Here is a 21233-nt window from a genome sequence, read left to right as displayed (position 1 = left end):
CGCCGTCCTGGAGTGGAGTAAAGACACAACCTGCCAGCGGACAACTTTAAACATGGCTGCGCCCTGTACCACGTTGTTCGTGAGAAACCTGCCGTATTCAACAACAAACGAGAAGTTAGAAGAAGTCTTCAGTGATATTGGGCCACTGAGAAGATGTTTTGTTGTGAGCAAAAAGGGTTAGTTCCGATTACGAAGGCAACTACTTTTGAATATAGTGTATGTCACTCTGCCAGATCTCCCGGAGATACCATGCTGCAGTTCCATACCCGACAACTTCCCCCGCGATTTCGGTTGATGTAGAAAGGTGGCCTTTCCTTTCCCACGTTCCTAACTATCCAAAATCGCCGAGGACATTACGGAACTGCAGCAATAAGATACCCTGACAATTGACATTCCGTTGTCACGGTATCGCAATTAACCATACGGTTGGCAGTATTCAATCAGATAGACACTCTTACTCTTCCTATCCCATTTATGGTTGAATATATCGTCTTCAAGATATTTGCATCCAAATTTTAGACAATGAAGTGTAAGGATTTCTCACCCGTTTGGCCTAGCTTATCTTGATACTCAAATGCTGATCCGCCGAACGGTCCTTATAATTACTGCCCGTCGCTGCTCGTCAGGAAATTAACCTTCCAAATACTGTAATCAGCCGATATATCAATACCAAAGACCACTAATATAATAGAAAGCTACAAAATAAGAGTCTGTTTTTCTCCAAATGCCCGAATCCTGTCTCAGAACTAACATTAATATTGGAGCGCTAAGTTCTCTACTCGACGGGTAGTGACGGGCAGTGTTCGGACATCGAATAAGATCAGCGTGCCACTAGTTCGAAAATCAACGTTGTTGGGTTCGCCAGGGATGACAAGTTTGTTTGGTTCTATAGTAAGTAATGTTTTTGATATGGGATATCAACTGATTACAGTAATGGGAAGGTAAATTTCCTGACGGCAGTGGTCAGACGTCGACGGCAGTATGTATGGCCAGTGGTGATGCATGTACGATCACACGATTAGCGTTGCTACTCATTCGAAAATCAACAATTTTCGGATCTGGGAATATTATTTCGTTAGTTTTAACAAAGAGAAGTGTTCTTTGGTATTGAAATATCGACTGATTACAGTAATTGGAAGGCTAATTTCCTGACGGGCAGTGATAGGCAGTAATTAGTAGGACCTTCCGCCGAATATAAAGTCTGACAGTTGTGGGCGCAACAAGTAAACAGATCTAAAATATGGTACTGCTGTATTGTTTTTAGTCCTCAGCTGCCAAATTATCATGCAAAAGCGATCTCAGTGTCATGCACTGGCATGTTTACCACCTTCCTTGAAGTTTGCGTACATAGCATCCTAACTACATCATGACAACAGCCAATGTACATATGTGTTCACCGTGTACATGTACCACTTCATGCTGTTTTCTAATTACCTATATCTAACCACAAAATAAAAATCAAATTTCTCACAAAAAAGTATAAGGCATGCAGATAAAAGATTTTGTAATTTATAAGAAAGCGAATGCAAGCATATCCTGGCCGACCTTCCCAACTGGCTGAGATTGCCGATGCGGGCACTGGCCGACATCCTTTGATAAACTGTACCTATATGTACACGCCATTCCGTAGGCCACAGCTTTCCCTGACAACTTTCCATGGCTGGCTTTCCCTAACACATACCACTGAAGCTACATATATGCTCACTGAAAATCTAAAAATGATGTACCAGGGGTTGTACGCAAGGTCATGCTGAAATATTTGATGGCCTGAACTGTCTAAAGTGATTAGAATATCGCAACACAGTGTGTCAAGGTATGTGATTTTGAGAATATAAGAGTTGGATTACGACTCCCTTGTGAATAGAATCTCCATTTTCAGAGCAAATAAATACCTGCAATTGATGCAAGGTCCATCGTCTGTTCAACTTTAAGCCGCATTGATGTCTTTAAATATTTTTTCAGTTTCAATAAAGTAGATGTTTTCATTTGCTTCAGGATCATCAGAATGCCGCGGATTTGGATATGTAACATTTGCAATGAAGTAAGTAGTAATGTACATTTATTGCAGATGAAAATGTTAGCTTTTTTCCATTTAATACATACAGTCATTGTAATTACATCCTTTGCAAATTTCAATAGAAAACAGTTAAATTAATGTGCAGCTGATAAAGTCAAAATACTCTGCTTTGCTGTAACTGACTGTAAATTAATCTCCCCTCTCATTCCTAGCTGAAGCTACCACAACACTGAATTCAAATTCAGGTGGGATACAGGTTGATCTGTGTAGTGTTTATGAGTTCAAAAAATATTGTAAGCAGTCTGAACACTTAACAAGCTGATTCTGAATGAGCTTTCAATGATAGGACTGAATTGTCTTGGTGGATAGAAAGGGAAATTTTACCCCATTGACACCAGTGTGTGGTTATTCTGGCTGTGGTACATTTTGACAAATGCTTGTGTACCCATGGCTTGCTACAGCAGCATATATTTTGATATTCACACAATCTGTATACAGTTTTCTTGGACAAAAATTCTATCATCACTTGAAAGCTGGCAGTTCTACAAACTCGGTTTTTGCTACAAGAATGGGCTTTGCAGTACTGAAGAATTTTATGATTCAGTTTTACTCTAAAATGTACAATGTGTGTCTTTCTAGAATAGAGATTCAAATTTTCTTTAGTAATCTGCAGACACAATAACATCTTCTGATCTTTGACAGAGATGATGCCGTAAAGGCCAAGACATCAACTGTGAAACTTGAAGGAAGGAAATTACACTTGGATTATGCAAATAAAGAATTTAAAAACAGGAAGAGGAAACAAGATGCAGAACATGAACAAGGTACATGTACAGTAAAAACCCTATCAATTCAATCAGAAACAAATAATTACGATTTTAAATTATCTTATTATTTGAAAATTAACAAAGCCAAAATAATTTTAGTGGTTGAATTATTAGGGATTTTAACTTTTTGGACAGTTCATAAGTGATATGCTTACCATCTTGGATGATTGAAACATACAAAGGTGATTTTCCTAAAGTTCCAACTTAGACATTCTTTGGTATACAATGTATTGTTTTGTGTATTTTATCAAAAATAAAATGTTCAGAACAGTTTGTCATGATTGGTTAGTCAAATTATTAGAGATTGAGAAAGTCAAAATTTCATTGGTGGTTGAACTGATAAGAGTAAAATAAAATTACGTTTTGAGAAAAAAAATAGGATGGTTGAATTGATAGTGCTTTTACAGTACTTAATATTTGTAAAATTGTTATTGTTTTGAAAGCCACAGACATTGTTATCAGTGTGCAGGAGATTACCCACGCATTTCAAAATAATAATGTAGTACTACAATGATTTTAATGAGTTACAACTTTAGTGAAAACATCTTCAATTATATGATTTCAGTTCCAGTGAATTTGAATCAAGACTTACTAACACGTCGAATGCACTCTTTTCCCATATAATTCTTGTTTCTTAGCAACAGTTTGTCATGTATTAATCAGAAAAAGAAGTTGAATAACTTAATATTTCACAAATATAAATGTATTCATATGTCACTAGAAATACTTTTTTCATCGTATGTCAAAATTTCAGATTCTCCAGAAAGGAAAAAACCCAAAGCTGATGACAACACAGATGAAAAAGCATCGTATACAGAGATGACAAGAACAGTGGTACTTAGCGGACTGACCAATGATGTAACCAAGGATGATCTAGATAAATTACTTAAGTGAGTGACTCATGCTTTCATGCTTTCATTTTATTCCCAACTTTGGTGGAACTACACGTAACGTCCATTTTATTCACAACCTAGGTGGAATTAGCCTTTATTTTATTCCCAACTTAGGTAGGACAACACTTGGTTTTCAATTTATATCCAAGTATGATAAAACCAGCTGTTATTTTATTCCCAACCTAGGTACCACTAGCTTTTATTTTATTCTGTGCTTAGGTAGCACTACATTGTAGCTTTCATTTTTTCCCCAACTTAGGCCTGACAAGCATTAATTTTATCCCAAATTACAATGTAGATGTCATCGTATGCTTTCATGTCAATCCCAACTTAGGTGTGAGTAGCCTTCATTTTATTCCTAACTTATGCAGGCCAATTAACATTGAGGCTTCTCACTCAGACTTTCCTGAGATGTGTGAACATATTCCATAATGATTTGAACCATTTCTTCATGACAAAATATTTTTACAATTCGTTAGGAGGACTGAAAACGTCATTGAAGTGAAATTTCCAATTGAAAATGAAAATAAGGTCACTGCTGAGATCGTCTACACCAGATGTAAAGATGCCAAGTCTGCTATTGGTCGATTACACAGGAAGAAGTTGAAAGGTCAGTCAAAAGGTCATAAATATAATTCTCCTTTCTGTTTCTGTCAATGCATATTTCTACATTCCTTCTTTCTGTGACCAATACATTATGGTTACTTGAGATTACATCTTTACCACTTTGATGTTCTGTGTCTCTGTGACATTCATCTAGTTATCCTGATTTGATGAACATAAAATTCTCAGACCTGATTCTCTCTTGTTTGCAGGAGCTGTTTTGTCTGCAGATTTACAGTCAAGAAAAAGAAAATCATTTGCAAATATGAAGAAGTCGAGACTGATTGTTAGAAATCTTAGTTTTAAGGTAAGCAGTATCTGTTTTATGTGTCTAAAGTAAACAACAGTGGTCATATATAATCTCACAATATCTAGTAATCAGAGTTTAGGTTGATGAAAATAAATTCTTGACCTTGGAAAGGAGGGCATTGGAGGAGCAATCTGAAGTCGGAGAGGAAGCATGTGAAAATCTCAATTTGTTGAGGTTAATATTTGTCTATATAGCTATGTGACAATTTAGGAGACTCCCAAGCATTGCTGCATGCCCCTGGTAGAGACTTTCTGCATTGGCTAATCCATCACTATAGCTTTTGATTCCCAGCAAATCAAAGCCCAGCAAGTTAATGATTTTGTGTTAAAAAGAGTGTTAAATGAAGTGTCTTCAATATCAATTCGATGAATTTCAACTAATCATTCTGTAATATTCTGTGTTTCAGTGTTCTGAGGAAGATTTGAAAGAAGCTTTCAGTGAGTTTGGTCAGATCAGCGAAGTGAGCATTCCAAAGAAAAGTGACGGAAAAATGTTTGGTTTTGGGTTTGTACAGTTCTCCAATGTAATAGAAGCCACTAAAGCTGTGAAAAAAGTTAACATGAAAGAAATCAAAGGTAAAATGTGAATTTTTACTGTTCATTTTTCAACTGCTGATATGTGTATTTACATAGCTGTTTTATTTTCTCATGCATTCTGACAAAACCATGTTAACCTTTTTACATGATTTTATCCAAAACCACTGGTTTCAATGGTGACTGTTTAACTATATACAGGCAATTGGGATTAATTAATTAAATACCATCTTAACAAATTCAGTTCAAGTTTATACTGCTGTTATAGTGAAGAGGGTCACTTGCAAATTGCTGGCAATATTTTATGGTGATTGAGTCACATTAAAGAATGAAATTTTCTAGTGTATATATTGATGCTGACCATGTTGTTCCTTCAAGTTTAAAATTACAATATTTGTATCATATGTTTTGATTACATCAGGCCGACCTGTTGCTGTCGACTGGGCAGTTCCCAAGGTCAAATATGAAGCAGCTGTCAAACAAGAAGAAGAAAATCAACCAAAACAATCACAAAGCACAGAATCAGGAGATTCTGATGAAGATGTTGAACAGCAAGAGACCATGGACAGTGAAGGTAACATTAATAATCTCCATTGAACAGAGTAAAACATTTACTGTGAAGTCTGCTGTCAGCTATCACTCTGAGGTCATAGGTCGTGCCTGGCCAATCAAAGGCTTTTTGGAGTCAAAATTGCTTCAATCAAATATATCACTCTGTGGTCATAGGTCATGCCTGGCCAATCAAAGATTTTTGAAGTTCAAATTGCTTCATAGGTCATGCCTGGCCAATCAAAGGCTTTTTGGAGTCAAAATTGCTTCAATCAAATATATCACTCTGTGGTCCTATGTCATGCCTGGCCAATCAAAGGCTTTTTGAAGTCAAAAATCACTTCAATCAAATATATAACTCAGAGGTCGTAGGTCATCCCTGGCAAATCAAAGGTTTTTTATAGTCAAAACTCTCTTCAAATCAAATCAAATATTTATATTACTCATATGTCTATGTTTTTATGAGAATGTTTGATGTATATAACTGCTTTCATTTACCAAGGGTAGAGTCCAGTAACATAATTTGTGAAAAGGCGTAACATTTCATACTGATATAAAGCAATTAGCAACAAATATGACAAGCTTCATTTCAACAATGTAGGTTGTTATGCGTGGTGCTTTTGCTGAGATTGGTGAACAGTGGTAAATAATTTAGGAACTATGTAACATTTGGTTACTGAGGGGAACACCATTAAGATTAACCTGCTGAACGCTCTTAATAAAAGCATGAATGTGTCACTGTCAGAAGAGTTGTACATCACTTCCTTGCTGGTAAGAATTACAATGATGACTTTGTGTGTCTGGTCATCAATTGAATCAACTTTTTAAATTTTACTGTTGAAGATTCTGATAAAGAAGATGAAAGTGAAGGTGATGGATCAGAGGATGGTCACCATAGCAACAGTGATGATGATGATGATGATGATGATGATAATGACAAATCAGATGATGAATGGTCAGATGATGAAAATAGTGAGGACGAGTCACCACAGAAACCAAAAGAACCTCCACCGAGTGATGTATCTGAACAGAAAACTTTATTCGTCAGGTTTGTAGGATATTTGTGACTCAACCATCGGTAACAAGATCAATTATTCATCCGTACAAATCTTGCCATTGACCTAATATTCATGTAACTGTTCAGTATTCATTCTTGCATTTATGATAGATTTTCAGATTCCTTAGAAAGTATTCCATCCATATAAAGTCAGCATAAGCAAATGGATATAAAGAAACACAAACCAAACTTTCCTGTCTATCAAGGTGCAATGTACCTGCTTATTTCAGTCAGTTACATATTCCTTAAAAGCAACAATGACCTGGTAAAGCAAAGGAACATTCCTGACAAAAAAATTAAAATCATGCTTTTTGAGCCAAATGCTTGATCTTTTACAGCTATTTTTAATTTCTGTTTATTTTATATCGTTCTAATTTTTTGTTCAGAAACATACCATTTGAAGCGGAAGAAGAAGACATTTCTGAAAAGTTTGAGGAGTACGGGAAAATAAGATACTGTAAATTATTAATAGATCCAGACACAGAACGTTCAAGAGGTAAACACAGTGCATTCTTTTTCCGACCCTGCATCATTCCTTGGCCAGATTACGATGTAAAGTGCGCCACCAATGGCAAATTTCTGTAGTTCCTTCTGTCTGATACTGTGTGCTTTTCATAGGCTGCCATGACTGAATACTGTACACTGTAGAATCCCAGTCATGGCCAGGTGACCGATGTAAAGTGCGCCACCAATGGCAAATTTCAGTAATTCCTTCTGTCTGATACTGTGTGCTTTTCATAGGCTGCCATGACTGAATACTGTACAATCCTAGTCATGGCCAGGTGACCGATGTAAAGTGCGCCACCAATGGCAAATTTCAGTAATTCCTTCTGTCTGGTACTATGCTGGTTCTGTGTGCTTATCGTAAGCTGCCATGACTGAACCCTGTACAATTCCAGCACTGCCGTCTACTTTGTCATGTCCAAATATTTCATGGTCAGGATATTTTTGCACACTGCACACATCTTGCATGTATTTCACATATATCATGATCATCAGCATGCATTTTCGTCAGTAAGCGAAGAAGGAAGCTTCAAATTATTCAATGCTAGAAGCAAGGAGAAACACCAAAAGGAGATAGAGTTTCTTCTTGGAATATTTTAATGAGTCCCTTCATCTGCAGTCATTTTACACTAAAAACTCTGCTTTTAGTGTTTATTTTACGGAGTAAAATTATTTTTAGAGGTTTAAAAAATTTCACACTTTGTTCCATTTGAAACTTTCAGAATGACATCAACTTGATTGGAACTAATGTGGGATAATTGGATCGTAATGATTTTCAAATTTCTCAAAAATGTTAGGTGCCCTATAGCTGAATGTTGCAATATAACAAATTACTCATTAAAACAAGTGTATAACTTAAAAAGAAAAGCAGATGAGCCTACATCAGCAGATTAAACTGACATTACTTCACCATATAATTATCCCAAATTATATCCAATCGTGTTTATCAAAAAAGAAACAGTTTTGCCCAAAATCATTAGATGCTAAATTAATTAACAGAAGTACATGTAATTACTGAAATTTGCCATTGGTGGCGCACTTTACATTGGTCACCTGGCCATGACTGTAATTGCACAGGATTTAGTCATGGCAGCCTATAAAAATTCCAAAATGAAGTCAAGTTTTTCACAACTCTTTTCCTCTATAGGTGTAGCATTTATTAAATTCCAAAAAACTGAAGACGCTCAGAAGTGTTTTGAAAAATCAGAAAAGATGGATTCAAAGGTGAGCCAAGGAATTTATGAAATAATTAAATGCTGGAGACACCAGCGTTCTCACCAGGCCGCGATTCCGAGACATTCTCGCGTATTTTTCTGTTTTGTCGCGGATTTCTTGGGCGTGCGCGCCAATAGTGGCGCGCCTTTGAAATTATAAACTTTCGTGGTGCCAGCCGTACGGCCGGCCGCCGTATCATACAGCCAGTACTTTTCACCATGGACGTAAATGATTGACACGAGTAATTACACTTCCTGGTTGAAACCGAGGCAATCTGGAGGCAATACCCGTCAGAGGGCGTACTTAAGCCACAATCACTTGTGATTACGATTTGATACATGGTGGCCGATGTGTGGATGCATTACGTATACCACACAGCGGCCGTCGTGTATTGAACCACACGAGACTGTGGTAGTCTGACGCACTGGACGTGTTCGCCTTGCATGCATACCGGTACATGTCCACGGAATTCGCGGAAGCTGGAGGCGTCATGGGCACGATAAATATTTTCATAGGCTACGACAACAATAATCCGAACTACGAAAACACAAGAATGTAAAGCTTGTATATCCCTAAGGAATTACATGAACATTTTCGAAAACAACGAACTCAAGGCTGGTAGCGTTATACTGTGAGTTCCGCATGGCAACCAGGGTCTTGACGGGAACGACGTTATAGTGTTCGTGCCGTCGAGATTCAGTGAATTTTTGTTCTCGAATCTGAGATAATTTTTAGGTCTTTGCTATGTTTGGAATCATGTATAAACTTCGCGGGAGATACGTGTTGTGTGATGTTATCAGGCATTTGCTCCGTTCCTCGCCCACGCGACCCAGTACCCACGACTGATGATCGACAACTGGCCCACTGCCGCTTGATAATATTATTCCAAAGTAGTTCCGAGGTCTAAATGTGGAATAGTTGGAGGAAAGTTCTCTTATCATGCAAAAAATTATCAATTCTTGGCTTGCGCATGTGATAAGTATATTATTCCAGGCGAACTTATACGTGAGAACATGGACGTCTTTTTTCCATGCTTCAATCAATTGACAAAATTTGTAGCCTTGGCTGGCGACCAAAATTTCACATCAAAGTTGATGATTGTTTACAAACATCATAGGGATATGTTTCTTGATCTAAGTAAATGCTGACTTGGCCTGTTCCTTCTGCTGGTTGTGAAAGGGGTTTAGTGTGCGAAAAAAAAATGTAACTAATGACAGGAATCAACTGGGAGTGGGAGCTGAACGGCTGGACACTCTAGCAACTACTGTTATTGTAGAGGCCCCGAAATGGACTTTCACACTGGAAAGAACGAAAGTCCCACAGACTTTTCATTAAAAGGCACTGATATTCAATATCAGTTTATATGTTCATCGAATGTTTACAAAAAAGTTGAATGAGTTGTTGAGTCCTTTATTTTTTCCATGCATAGAATAAGGTTCGTATTTGCAGTTTGACTTTTTTAACATATTTATATATTGTCTCACAAAAATCATCCGTTGTCCCGCTTTTTTTTGGTCAGCGGGACAAAATGTCCCACAAATTTTTTTTTCTGGTGAGAACACTGGAGACACGGATAAAATTGCTAGTATCCCTTATATTGTCCCTTGTTGTATTTGATCAAAATTTGTTTTGTTTTGTTTTGAAACCTGTGATGGTAAGATGTTGTATCTTATCATGGCTTACATGTGCTTCATTAACCTGTAAACAGGTCCATAATCACCATTGATAACAATAGGTTTGGGCTAAACCATGGTGGTGAAAGGGTTAAAGGATTAAGTCCAGGTTAGATTTATAGCTATGGTCATAATGAGGACTGAATTAAAATCTACAGCTGAGAAAATTTGACAACTCACAAATAATGCTCTGCTGAAGCCCCATCAACTGTCAATTTTGCTCTATTTTTTTATTTTTTTCCTTGTGTCAGTACAGTTTCCTGTCCTATTCCCAATATTTTGACAACATTCCCAGAATTCACTTTGTCAAACAGCCTGTGTGAGTGATATCCGATGTTAGTGCTGGAAACTGAATCTCATCCCAGACTAGAATTCACCTGTATAAAGTTGGACACAGCATGTTGCTTTGACAAGAATTGTACTTTGTAGTTCGACACAATTCAGAGAGAAGAAACACAAATGTATTTGCTTTGTACAGTTGACCAGAAACGATGAATGCATGATAAAAAGTTAGTCTCCTGCTAATGTGCCAGTCCACGTCTTTGCCCTTTGTTGCCTTCACAGACTGGTGGCATCTCTATTGATGGCCGCAGATTGGTCATATCCATGGCAGTAAGCAAAGATGATGCAGAGAAAATGAAAAAGGATAAGAAGAAAAAGAAGACAGGCAAAGATAACAGAAACTTGCATTTGGCAAGGGAAGGGTGTAAGTGATGAGAAGTTCTATCATCAAGTTGGTTCAAAAATATTTATTAACTTAGCAGTATTTTGTTTTGGCTTTGTGTTCATGCTTACATTGGGGAAACTGCAGATGTAAAAAAAATGATGTCACTGAGATATGTATCACAGTGGAGAGATAATCTAAGGGGTATGGACTACTTCTTAGAGAAACACTTATTAAGTTAGAACGCACCTTGGGGAAGACATTCAGACTCTCAACTTTTACAATTCTCTTCTGATATACCACATGTGGGGGTTCATTTTAAAGCTCTTGGTAAAAGAAAACTTTTTGCCAGCTTAGTTTTTCGAAATTTGAAAGTTTTTATTTTTCTCTATAGAGTTAACACAGGGATGGCGGCCATTTTGAATTTCTAATATCGGTAAATCTTGGGTAATTTGTTTCTCTAGTAACAAAATTTGCATGGTGACGCCCTATTTTTGTTCTTGATTTTGAAAGAATGATTGAAAGATTCCTTGAGGAAAGTTAGAGCAAAAGTTTAAGTCTTTCACTTTCGAGGTGCGTACTACCTTAAGGCATTAATAGTTTTGAAATATTTTGCATTATGGCATGATAATGAACATTTCAATTGTAATGCACAGATTTCATGTATCCTACTGGACAAATCTACCAGCCCAGCATGGCCATGATATTCATCAAAGTTGACTATCGTCACCTGAATAAAAGTTGAAAGTTCTCGAACATTGATTGATCAACATATGATAAACACATCAGAGAAACAAAAACAATCGTTTTTATCTCAAAAAAGGATCAGAGCTGAGTGGAACATACTATTAGATTCGGTAGCTATGCAATTTGGGAGGGAGAGAGATTTCTTTGCGTTTATAGGCAAATAAGATCTTATAGCTTCACTTCACCTGTCTTGTAAAACATTATGGTGACTGTAGCATAGATACTTGCAATTTAATTTACTGATACCATATTTGGACATTCTAGTGATCCGGCCAGGCACCAAGGCAGCTCAAAGTTTATCAGAGTCTGACCTTAGCAAGAGGAGCAAGTTGGTTGCCTTGAAGAAACAAAAACTGAAAAGTTTGGACATTTTCATCTCACCGACAAGACTAAGTGTTCACAATCTACCCAAGTCAGTCACAGATAAACAGCTGAGAGAGATATTTGCCAAGGCTGTCAAAGAAAAGGGAATGAAAATCACTGAGGTTAGCCATCAAGACAAATTTTTACTGCTAATGTGCAGCGTGCTCTGAAGGTTTTAAGTGATTGGTCAATTGTCACCATTCACAGCAACTTAGGGAGTCAATTTGTATTATTCAATTATAGCAGCAAGATTCAGCAACCCAATTGGATAACAGTTTCCGAGACGCTGCTCATCAGCCCAAATTTTACTCTTTTTTGGAGTAAGCTACACCTTAGTGACTCTGTATGGAGAGGAGTTAAGGGACAGCTGCAGCAGCTTTTGACAAAATTGTCATCATGCTTGTCTAGAAAATAGTGAAATGTTAATTACCTTCTCGTGTCTATTTATAGACAGAGAAGGTATTAGAGTTGAAAACCAATATGCTGCTGTCAAGAACTTCCGTCTGTCAAGACTTCCGTCTGTCAAGATCCGTTGACGTCATGTCATTGTGATGGGTCATATCATAAACTGGTGGGGGTGTTCATGGCTCAGGTTGAGGTGTGGGAGAACGATTTTGAGCTATGACAAAAATCAAAAGGGACTTAGCGGCATAGCCACAGTGTTAAGCCTTTCTCCAAGGTTTCTTAGTTGACTACAATCTATTACAGACTACTGAGCTGACGTTAGGGGTACTCACTTTGTGTTTGCTCACTCTGTGAGCGCTAGTGTTTGGTACTGAGTTGCGTGGATATCCCCTCATGGTCTCACGTGATCTGGGCCTGTTGCAGAGATGATCATATGCCTTCGAGTCTGAAAACTGTCATTGTGTAAGCCTGTCGGCATTTTCTTGCATTTTTTCTCATTTAATTTTGCAAAATATCGGCGAGTACCTCAATATTTCAAGATAACCCTTTCTTCCCAATCGTTTCCTGGAGTTTCAGAGTCATATGAACGAAAATGAGTGAAAGTTTTAGACAGGAAAATCGGACGTCGGCCATGTTCAATGTTTACAGTACAATCAGAAGTTTACGTGGAGGAATTAACCAACAAACACAGGAGTGTTCATGATGCCCGCCCTCTAGAGGCAGACCCTCCTATATGAAGTACCACATTTGATGCTTGTGGAAAGCTTGACCACACAATGGAGCATTTAAACTTTAGAAAATGACAAACTGAATAAGAAGTATTCAGAAAATGTCAAATACCGAGGAAAAATGCGCAAATATTCAAAATAAACAGGTTAACTGATTGGTCAGCTATAAAAAACAATGAAAATGTTTATGATCAAAAGTTTTTGAGATGCGCACATTTTAAGAAATACAGAAATTATTAACATTATAAATATAAGACCAAACTATTTTTTCAGGGATGGGACAGGTTGGAAATGAGGGGTGAGAGACAAAGGCACTCCTATTGCTGCATGTGGATGCAGCCACACCATTTCATTTACAGCATACTTATTCACTGTGTTGTGTTCAAGTTCCATATTGTACTGACTGTCATACAAGGATAACATAAGCAAAGCAAATCAAATTAGAAAAGGATCAATGCTGTTGTGTGGATTTTGCTGAACATGGCTGATATTTCGCCCTATGTATTTGGTATCCAGCAAAGGCATATTTTGATGTAAAGTCAAATTAACACTACATTGCTGACAATATATTTTACCGTTTCTGCATGAATTTTTCTTTTTTAAATTATAGTATATTAGTACTTCAAACAGATTAACAGTTATCGTGATGTCAACCAATAATTTTACATCACAAAGACTGTAATTCTGCCAACTTTTTTTTGTTTTTCAGTCATTTTATAAATTTTGCACTACACAAGATGATTGAACAAATTGCAATGTTTGAATTTGTAAACTCAAAGAATAAAAATCCTTTGGTCACAAATTAAATTATTTTTTGAAAAGAAATTTACTCTTAAACACTTAAACTCTTAAACACCGTCCACTCAAATATCTTGAGAACCGCAGTACTTACTGATTTGATATTTGTTGTGTAGATGAAAAATACGATTTTGAGAAACTATTTTTTTAATTTTTTGATATTGTTGAAAATAGGCAAATTAATGCCAAAAAAGGTGTTTTTGGTAAAAAATCTTCTTCTTCATAACCGCTGGTCAGACAGCTTTGTTATTTGGTATACAGGTCCCTAGGGGTAACCCACTTAGACTTGTTCAAATTGTGATGAAATATGCAAATCTGTATTTTTAAGGAATTTTTTGTCATTTTTGGTCAAATTTGACTTACATTGTATGTAATTCTTATACTGTATAAACCCTATCAATTCACCCAGAAAAAAATAATTAATATGATTTTAAATAATTGAATTAATTAGGAAATCATCAAAGCCAAAATATTTTAGTGTAGAATTATCAGAAAGTTCAACTTTTTTGACAGTTCATAGTGAAATGCTTACCATCTTGGAGGATTAAAACATGTAAAGGCAACTTTCCTGAATCCCAACTTTGACATATTCTGAACCGTCATTTATTGTGCCCTGTATGTTATCTAAAGAAATGCTCAAAATAGTCAATAGAGATAGAGATAGAGATAGAGATAGAGAAAGTTCTAATTTCCATTTATGGTTGACTTGGTAAGGATAAAATAAAATTACTTTTTGAGGAAAAAAATAGAGTGGTCAATTAAAAGAGTGGTCAAAGTGATAGGGTTTTTATGGTAAAGCTGGGCTGTATAAAGATTCCTTATGTGCTATTTATAGCAATTATGCAATCTGTGTAAACAGTGCAATGAAAGTGTAACTTGATTCCTTATAATGATTTTGATGACCTTGAACTTCTTAAGTTTCAAACATTTGTCTCTTCAGCAGTGTGCTTTCTCTGAGTATGTACAGTCTCAACTTATTAAAACAGAACTCACAATGTTAATCAAAGATATCCACCTTCTTCATCAATACATGTGTCACAAAAGGTTATTCTCTACATAACTCAACAGAGCTCTGTCAACTGTTGAGTTGCTTGTTCTTTCAAAACCGCTGGTCAGACAGCTTTAATATTTAGTTTACTTGTCCGTAGGATGACCTTAGTGAGATAATTTCATACAGTAAGGAAATACTTAATTTTGTATCCATGTCTATAGTAGCTTCAGGGACTTTGGCCCTATGTTTTGATTGATGTATTTAATCATCTTTTGGGTTCTTTGGGTCCATATCCCACCTCATGCCCCTACATCATCAACTATTTACCAACAACTCCATGCCAACAACCAATTACCTGACCTGGCCACACATTAGAGAAGGTACAGCGTCATTGACGGTATTTTTTTTCTCCCTGTTAGCTTTCACAAAAATATCGCACTGAGAATATACAATGTTATTGCTGATATGTGATTCTAGTCTGGACTAGATTCATTTATCAACAATAACATCAGATGTTACAAACATACAGGCTGTGTTGACAAGTTCCAGGTAAAATGTGCCTTGACGACAGATATCTGGATTCTCAAACTTTTAAATTATTTTGTGATCTACCACTTGTGGGGGTTCATTTTGAAGCTCTTTAAATAAGAAAAACTTTCACCATCTTAGTTTTTTGAAAATCGAAAGTTGTATTTTTCTCTGTAGAGTTAACACAGGGATGGCGGCCATTTTGAAACTCAAATATTGGTCAGTCTTGGGTAATTTGTTTCTCCAGTATCAAAATTTGCATGGTGACCCCTGATTTTTATGCTTGATTTTGAAAATGAATGGTTAAAAGATTCCTTGAGGAAAATTTTAGCGAAAGTTTAAGTCATTTACTTGTGAAGGGCATACTACTTTAAGGATTTCAACCTGAATTTACAACGAGAAAAAGTATTTTTCAAAACAGAACAAAATTTACGGAAAATGTGTCAAAAGTTAAAGCTGATGGAATTTTAAACTGTAGGATACCATGTACACTCATTGATCTAACCCCTCAGCTTGCTATATTTGACCCTTTTATACCCATTTGCAAGTGTAGAAGTCCAACTTTACTGTAGAAAATAAATGATTCAGACAGTATACTTGACTTAAGGGAGTATATCGGAATGAAAATGTAACCAGAACTTGCTTTCACATTTACAGGCCAAAGTGATGAGAGACTTGTCACAGGTAAACAGCCAGAATGTTCCAAAGTCAAGGGGTTATGCCTTTGTATCGTTCTCCGAACATGAACATGCTCTGAAAGCTGTCAGACAAGTCAACAACAATCCTGAAATATTTGGACCTGAAAAGGTGAGTCTTGTCTGAGAGGTGCACTGAACTGTTGTAACATTGCTCAATTTCAATTCCACTGTTACACTTGGTTCAAGTCTGTGATTTGTTAACTGGGGTGAACACGATGATTTGTGCTCTGTTTTCATATGGAACGTGTGAGTGGTGTGAACGCAATGAGTTAGGTGTAAGCGTGACACAGGAGAGTTTCACCAGTAATCACAGACAAAGTTTTCCTGCATGATGTGAATTACTGTAAATTATTAATGAGATGAAGTTTGTATTTACTGATATATTATTAATAAGACGACATCATCATATTCGGCATATTTGGAAGAATTGCCTCTCGATCCCCAGAGATATGCATAAAACTTCTGGTCTTGCTCCTTCATCAGAGCAAAAAGTGCAGAGACTATAAATAATTATTACAGTTTTGGTCTGTTCTCTTACATGTCCCAAGCGATGCACACGTAAGAGAACAGGTTAAAACTGTAATAATTATAGTCTGCCCACGTATTCATGGTGAAATTCTCCTGTGTCTTTCAGTACCACTTTACCATTCCTGTTAATTAATTTCGTTGAGTCTCATCAAAATTTTCTGACAAACAAGTATTATTTTTGCATATTCATGATGGAAATCTGATGTCATCCCAAATCAGTCCTGTTACCTCCATTTTACTGATATTTGGAAATTCCAAACCGCCATCATTTTCTGTGTCATCGTCAAGGATAATATTGAATTTTTCATCAAAATATAACCAAGACAGTGATAAGTAAATTTCCTTGCAGGTTTCTGAAAATGTGAACATAAGGTGAATTAACTTGTCAGATCTGGTGATGAAATTTACAATAAATCTGCTGTTTTCTGCAACCGCTTAGAGTGATGAGATTGCTCATGAAATGGATATGTATAGTTTATAGCGCCCTCTAGAGGCAGAATAGTTTGTTACAAGTTGTAGTAAACCTATCCTGCACATCAACTTGTTCTCTTTCAAAGTGGGAAACTCTTTTATCTTTTGTCTACGTCAGCTTTATCATATCAGTGTGGTATTTTGTAGTAATGATTTTGACAGAGAGACCTTGAGTGTGTGTCCTGTATTTTGACTTTAATCTCTCTTCCAGAGGCCCATTGTGGAGTTTTCACTGGAAAATAAAAGGGCTCTAGAGTCAAAGGAAAGAAGGAAGCAGAAATCACTTGTAAGTCTGTCTTCTATTTGATTCTTTGCCCTCTGTTAAAGTTATGGGAGAATGCCTGTCACAATAGTATTTCAGACTCAATTTTATCGTTCAAATAACTTTCTTGTCTGTTGCTCTGATTGACTTATTTTGAAGACAATGATGAAAATGACGTTTTCAAAGTCTTGTTTTGTGGAAATCCAAATACCCTGGTAGTAAATTTTCCCAATAGAGTTAACACAGTGTGCAGCAGCCATTTTGAATTGCAAATATTCAGGATTCAAAATTTGTTAATTTTTGATAACCTGTTTCTACAATTCTTTCCTGATCTACCACTTGTCCAAAATGTAATTTCCCCCATACAGTTAATACAGGGATGGTGGCCATTTAAATGGTGACCCCTGATTTAGTCTCTCTGATCTAAAATTATGCGCTCCGACTGCTAATTTTTGTGCACAATTTTTTGACAGTTAGCTGTTTCAAGTTTCTTTTTGGAAAAAATGAGAAAAAGCTTCAACCTATCTGTTTTGATCAATGTATTACTTTGATTGGTTAACTATGGCTAGTCTATAGAAGTAGTATACATGACATTACAAAGATAGCTTTATTTATGCAAGTACATATAGGTCAACATCAACCATATACTTAGCTTTAAATGAAGTGTATGTGTTCTGTGGAACAAGAATGATGAAATGTAACAGCTATTGACCTTTAACCTGTTCATCCTCAATTCCTGTAAAAATGTCCATAATATCCAATAATAACAATAGTTTTAGTCATACCATGGTAATGAAAGGGTCCACCCTGTAACCACCAAATTTTGGTACAGCCCATTGTTTATGCAACAAATTTGGACTATTCCACATGATGAAGGGGTTACAGTGTCAGGGTATGATGTGTGAAAACCTGTCCTGATATATAACACAGTGCATCTTATGGCATAGTTTTTGTCACAGTTTACAAAGTCCAGTCTTTATGTTGACAGTTGAAACAACAGCTTACACAGCAAGATAAACAACAAGTCATCAAGTCAGCCAAAAAGACATCAAAACAAATGGTGTTAAAGACGCCGGACAGTGAATCTGGTCAAAAGGTCAAGAAGGGTTTGCCATCTCACTTAGGTCCGAAGATGAGGTGGAGGAATAGAAACAAGAGGGCGACAGCCAAACCACCAAAAGACAAGAAGAGTCGGACTACAGTCAAACAGAACAAAATGAAAAGTGATCAGAGTGGTACAGCTCCTGCAAAACTTATGGTATGCATTGTCAAATGTCAATTATTATACTCATGATTTGTCTTATCGTCAATTAATTTCTCAAATTAAAAATTTACTGTTTACATTAGAATGATAACACTCATGGCATTAATTAAAAATCTCCAAGGTTGTAAATGTACTTCCTGTCATTTGGTCTTATGTAATACCAAGGGGTGGAACATTTGATATGGAGGAGGGGGTAGGGTTTAGAAGATCAATGATGTAGCATTACTTTTTTACCAGATCCCTTGTGCATTTTTTGCCCACTCCACCTTTTCTTTTTATCAAGCCTTCTCTGTTTTTTGTTGTTGACATTTGCTTATGTATTTAGGATCTGCTTCTCCCATTGCTATAGAAGTTGATATGCATGTTCCTAAAGATGACCTCCAGTACCTAAGTTGGAGACCTTATTGCTTTTTGTCATTCTTGTTTTTCCTGGTTTAAATATTTCTCGAATGGACCAATTCAAACCGAATGTGAGCACATAGTGTCCTTGACGGTATTTTTTGGACTTTGGGTTGGGATTTGGTTGAGCAATTTAAATTAATAATTGCAATGGTATTTTTTCTTACAATTTCCCAGGCCAAGGCTCCTAAAGTTAAAAGACAGAAGAAGAAACGTCCTGCCAGCAGAGATGATTTCGACAAGATGGTGCAACAGTACCAAAAGAAGAAAATTGCTAAAACAAAAGCACCGGAAAAGACTGCAAGAAAGAAAAAGTCAAAATGGTTTGAATAAATTTCCAAGCCATGGCTAGTATTTCACCAAGCCATGGCTAGTATTTCACCAAGCCATGGCTAGTATTTCACCAAGCCATGGCTAGTATTTCAAATGTGATTTGTTACTGAGATATGTATAGAGAATATACACTCTTCGTAAATTAAAAATTTTAATACATCAAAATCCTGATTCCTCAATTACTGTAATTTGTATGATTCTTGTTTATGTCTATTGATGTGTTGTTGGAATGCTTGTGCAATGATTCCTGCTTCTAATGGTAACTTTGAAATAAAATTTCAGCAGACAAATGTAAAATTAATCAAAATTGATGAAAGCATTTAACTGTAGTACCAAGGAATAATCACACACACACACACACACACACACACATATAAATATATATATAATGTATATGGGACATAAGTAGTGATGTAACCTAGACAATGGTAGATTTACAATTAACTGGAACCATAAATTATAAGGCAAAGTTGTTATTTGTAAGTTTCATAAACATGCCATCAATTGAGAGATCTCCATTACTGGGTCAATGATCTGCTACAGCCCCGTGACATAATTTATGTATGTATGTACGGAATTGTGTTTTTGTGGGTGTGTTCTTCTATCCGTATGTAGTAGTGTGTGGGTGTTTATCTGTCTGTATGTGTCAGTGTGTCTGTGGGTGTTTTTCTGTCTGCCTGTGTACATTATATCTGACCATGCACTCAATAATGAAGTAGTATCAGAAAACAGGTCCACATCAGCTGACACTACAATCCATCACTTCATACCACTCCTTTGTAATAATATTGGCAACGTCACCGGGGTAACCTAGGCAACGGTTTCCTCTTTTCTTTCCATAAATCCTCCCAGCGTGTAATTCACTCGGGAAATCAATGCTTCATAAATATCTCAGCAGATTGCATATAACTTGCTAAACCGAAAAATCACTTTCCGTAATCTGGGCTTTCATTGCTAAAAGACGGTCGTAACGGCAGGGATTTATGTATCTCAGCCGAGGTCGTCTGATAATCGTCACGCGGAAATATCGAGTGCGTTCCTCATCCATGATTAAACAGTTTGTCTGCAAAAGTACTTGTTCGAACCTCTGTTTATCATAGTTACTGCAATGTCAAAGTCATCGAGTTAAGAAAAGTCGTTCCCAGCAACCCAGGTTATTAGGTTAAATGTCCTTCCATGTGGAAATGTTGTACTGGCTGTGGGAATATTTCAGCTTCGGCTACATACCACAAACAGTCCGGACGTCACAGTATTGAACGGTGTACAGCTATTTTTGTCCAAGTTCAGTGTAAATTAGCAGTATTGCCATTGCTATTACCTTACTGTAAGTTTCAAACGAAACAAATGATAAGCACAGAATTCACACGTGTTTGTATTTCGCTCTCAGAATTTAAGGTAGAACGCGCCTCAGGGACAGATATTCGGATTATCAAATTTCTACAATTCTTTTCTGATCTACCACTTGTGATGACTCATTTTAAAGCTCTTGGAGAAAGAAAATTCTTACCGCCTTGGTTTTCCGCAAATCCAAAATTTAATCTTTCCCTCGTAGAGTTAATATAGGGATGGCGGTCATTTTGAATTTCAAATATTCTAACTTGCAATGTTTGGTAAATTTGTTTCGCTAGTTCCAAACTTTGAACGGTGACACTTTACTTTTTATTTTGGATTTAGTAAGAGAATGGTTTACTTGGGAACACGATTGGAACTAATTAGGGATAATTGGGAAGGTCATCGCCTGGTTTCTTCTTCGCTGTCCCATTCGTAATTATTTAGCTGGGAAAACTTTGCTATTTTTGGCTATCAATACAATATGTATTTCTTTGGACAAACAATGTCATTGCGAAGTGGCTGGTGCAACAACTCGACTCAC

At 36.6% G+C, this 21233-nt stretch overlaps 1 protein-coding gene across 1 annotated transcript; it reads left to right on the top strand.

The window, feature by feature from the left end:
• Positions 1-16: 16 nt before the first annotated feature.
• On the top strand, positions 17-19525 carry LOC139122470 (RNA-binding protein 28-like). Its single transcript, XM_070687870.1, has 17 exons — positions 17-176; positions 1996-2041; positions 2720-2841; positions 3599-3734; positions 4217-4347; positions 4553-4647; positions 5057-5225; positions 5605-5757; positions 6576-6780; positions 7176-7285; positions 8441-8517; positions 10746-10887; positions 11857-12077; positions 16063-16212; positions 17314-17388; positions 18353-18622; positions 19205-19525. The coding sequence occupies exons 1-17, from the start codon at positions 53-55 to the stop codon at positions 19358-19360; spliced, it is 2382 nt and encodes a 793-aa protein (XP_070543971.1). The 5' UTR covers positions 17-52; the 3' UTR covers positions 19361-19525.
• Positions 19526-21233: the final 1708 nt, after the last annotated feature.

This window comes from Ptychodera flava, chromosome 2, assembly GCF_041260155.1.
Source record: "Ptychodera flava strain L36383 chromosome 2, AS_Pfla_20210202, whole genome shotgun sequence".
Classification (NCBI taxonomy): Eukaryota; Metazoa; Hemichordata; class Enteropneusta; family Ptychoderidae; genus Ptychodera; species Ptychodera flava.
This window is presented reverse-complemented; position numbering and strand designations above follow the sequence as displayed.

What these genes read in the sequence shown, in the direction of transcription:
- LOC139122470 (XM_070687870.1), top strand. Translation starts at nt 53, where the DNA reads ATGGCTGCGCCCTGTACCACGTTGTTCGTGAGAAACCTGCCGTATTCA. An exon ending in CAGAAAACTTTATTCGTCAG is followed by an intron (nt 6,781 to 7,175) that starts GTTTGTAGGATA and finishes TTTTTTGTTCAG; the next exon opens with AAACATACCATTTGAAGCGG. An exon ending in GCATTTGGCAAGGGAAGGGT is followed by an intron (nt 10,888 to 11,856) that starts GTAAGTGATGAG and finishes TGGACATTCTAG; the next exon opens with TGATCCGGCCAGGCACCAAG.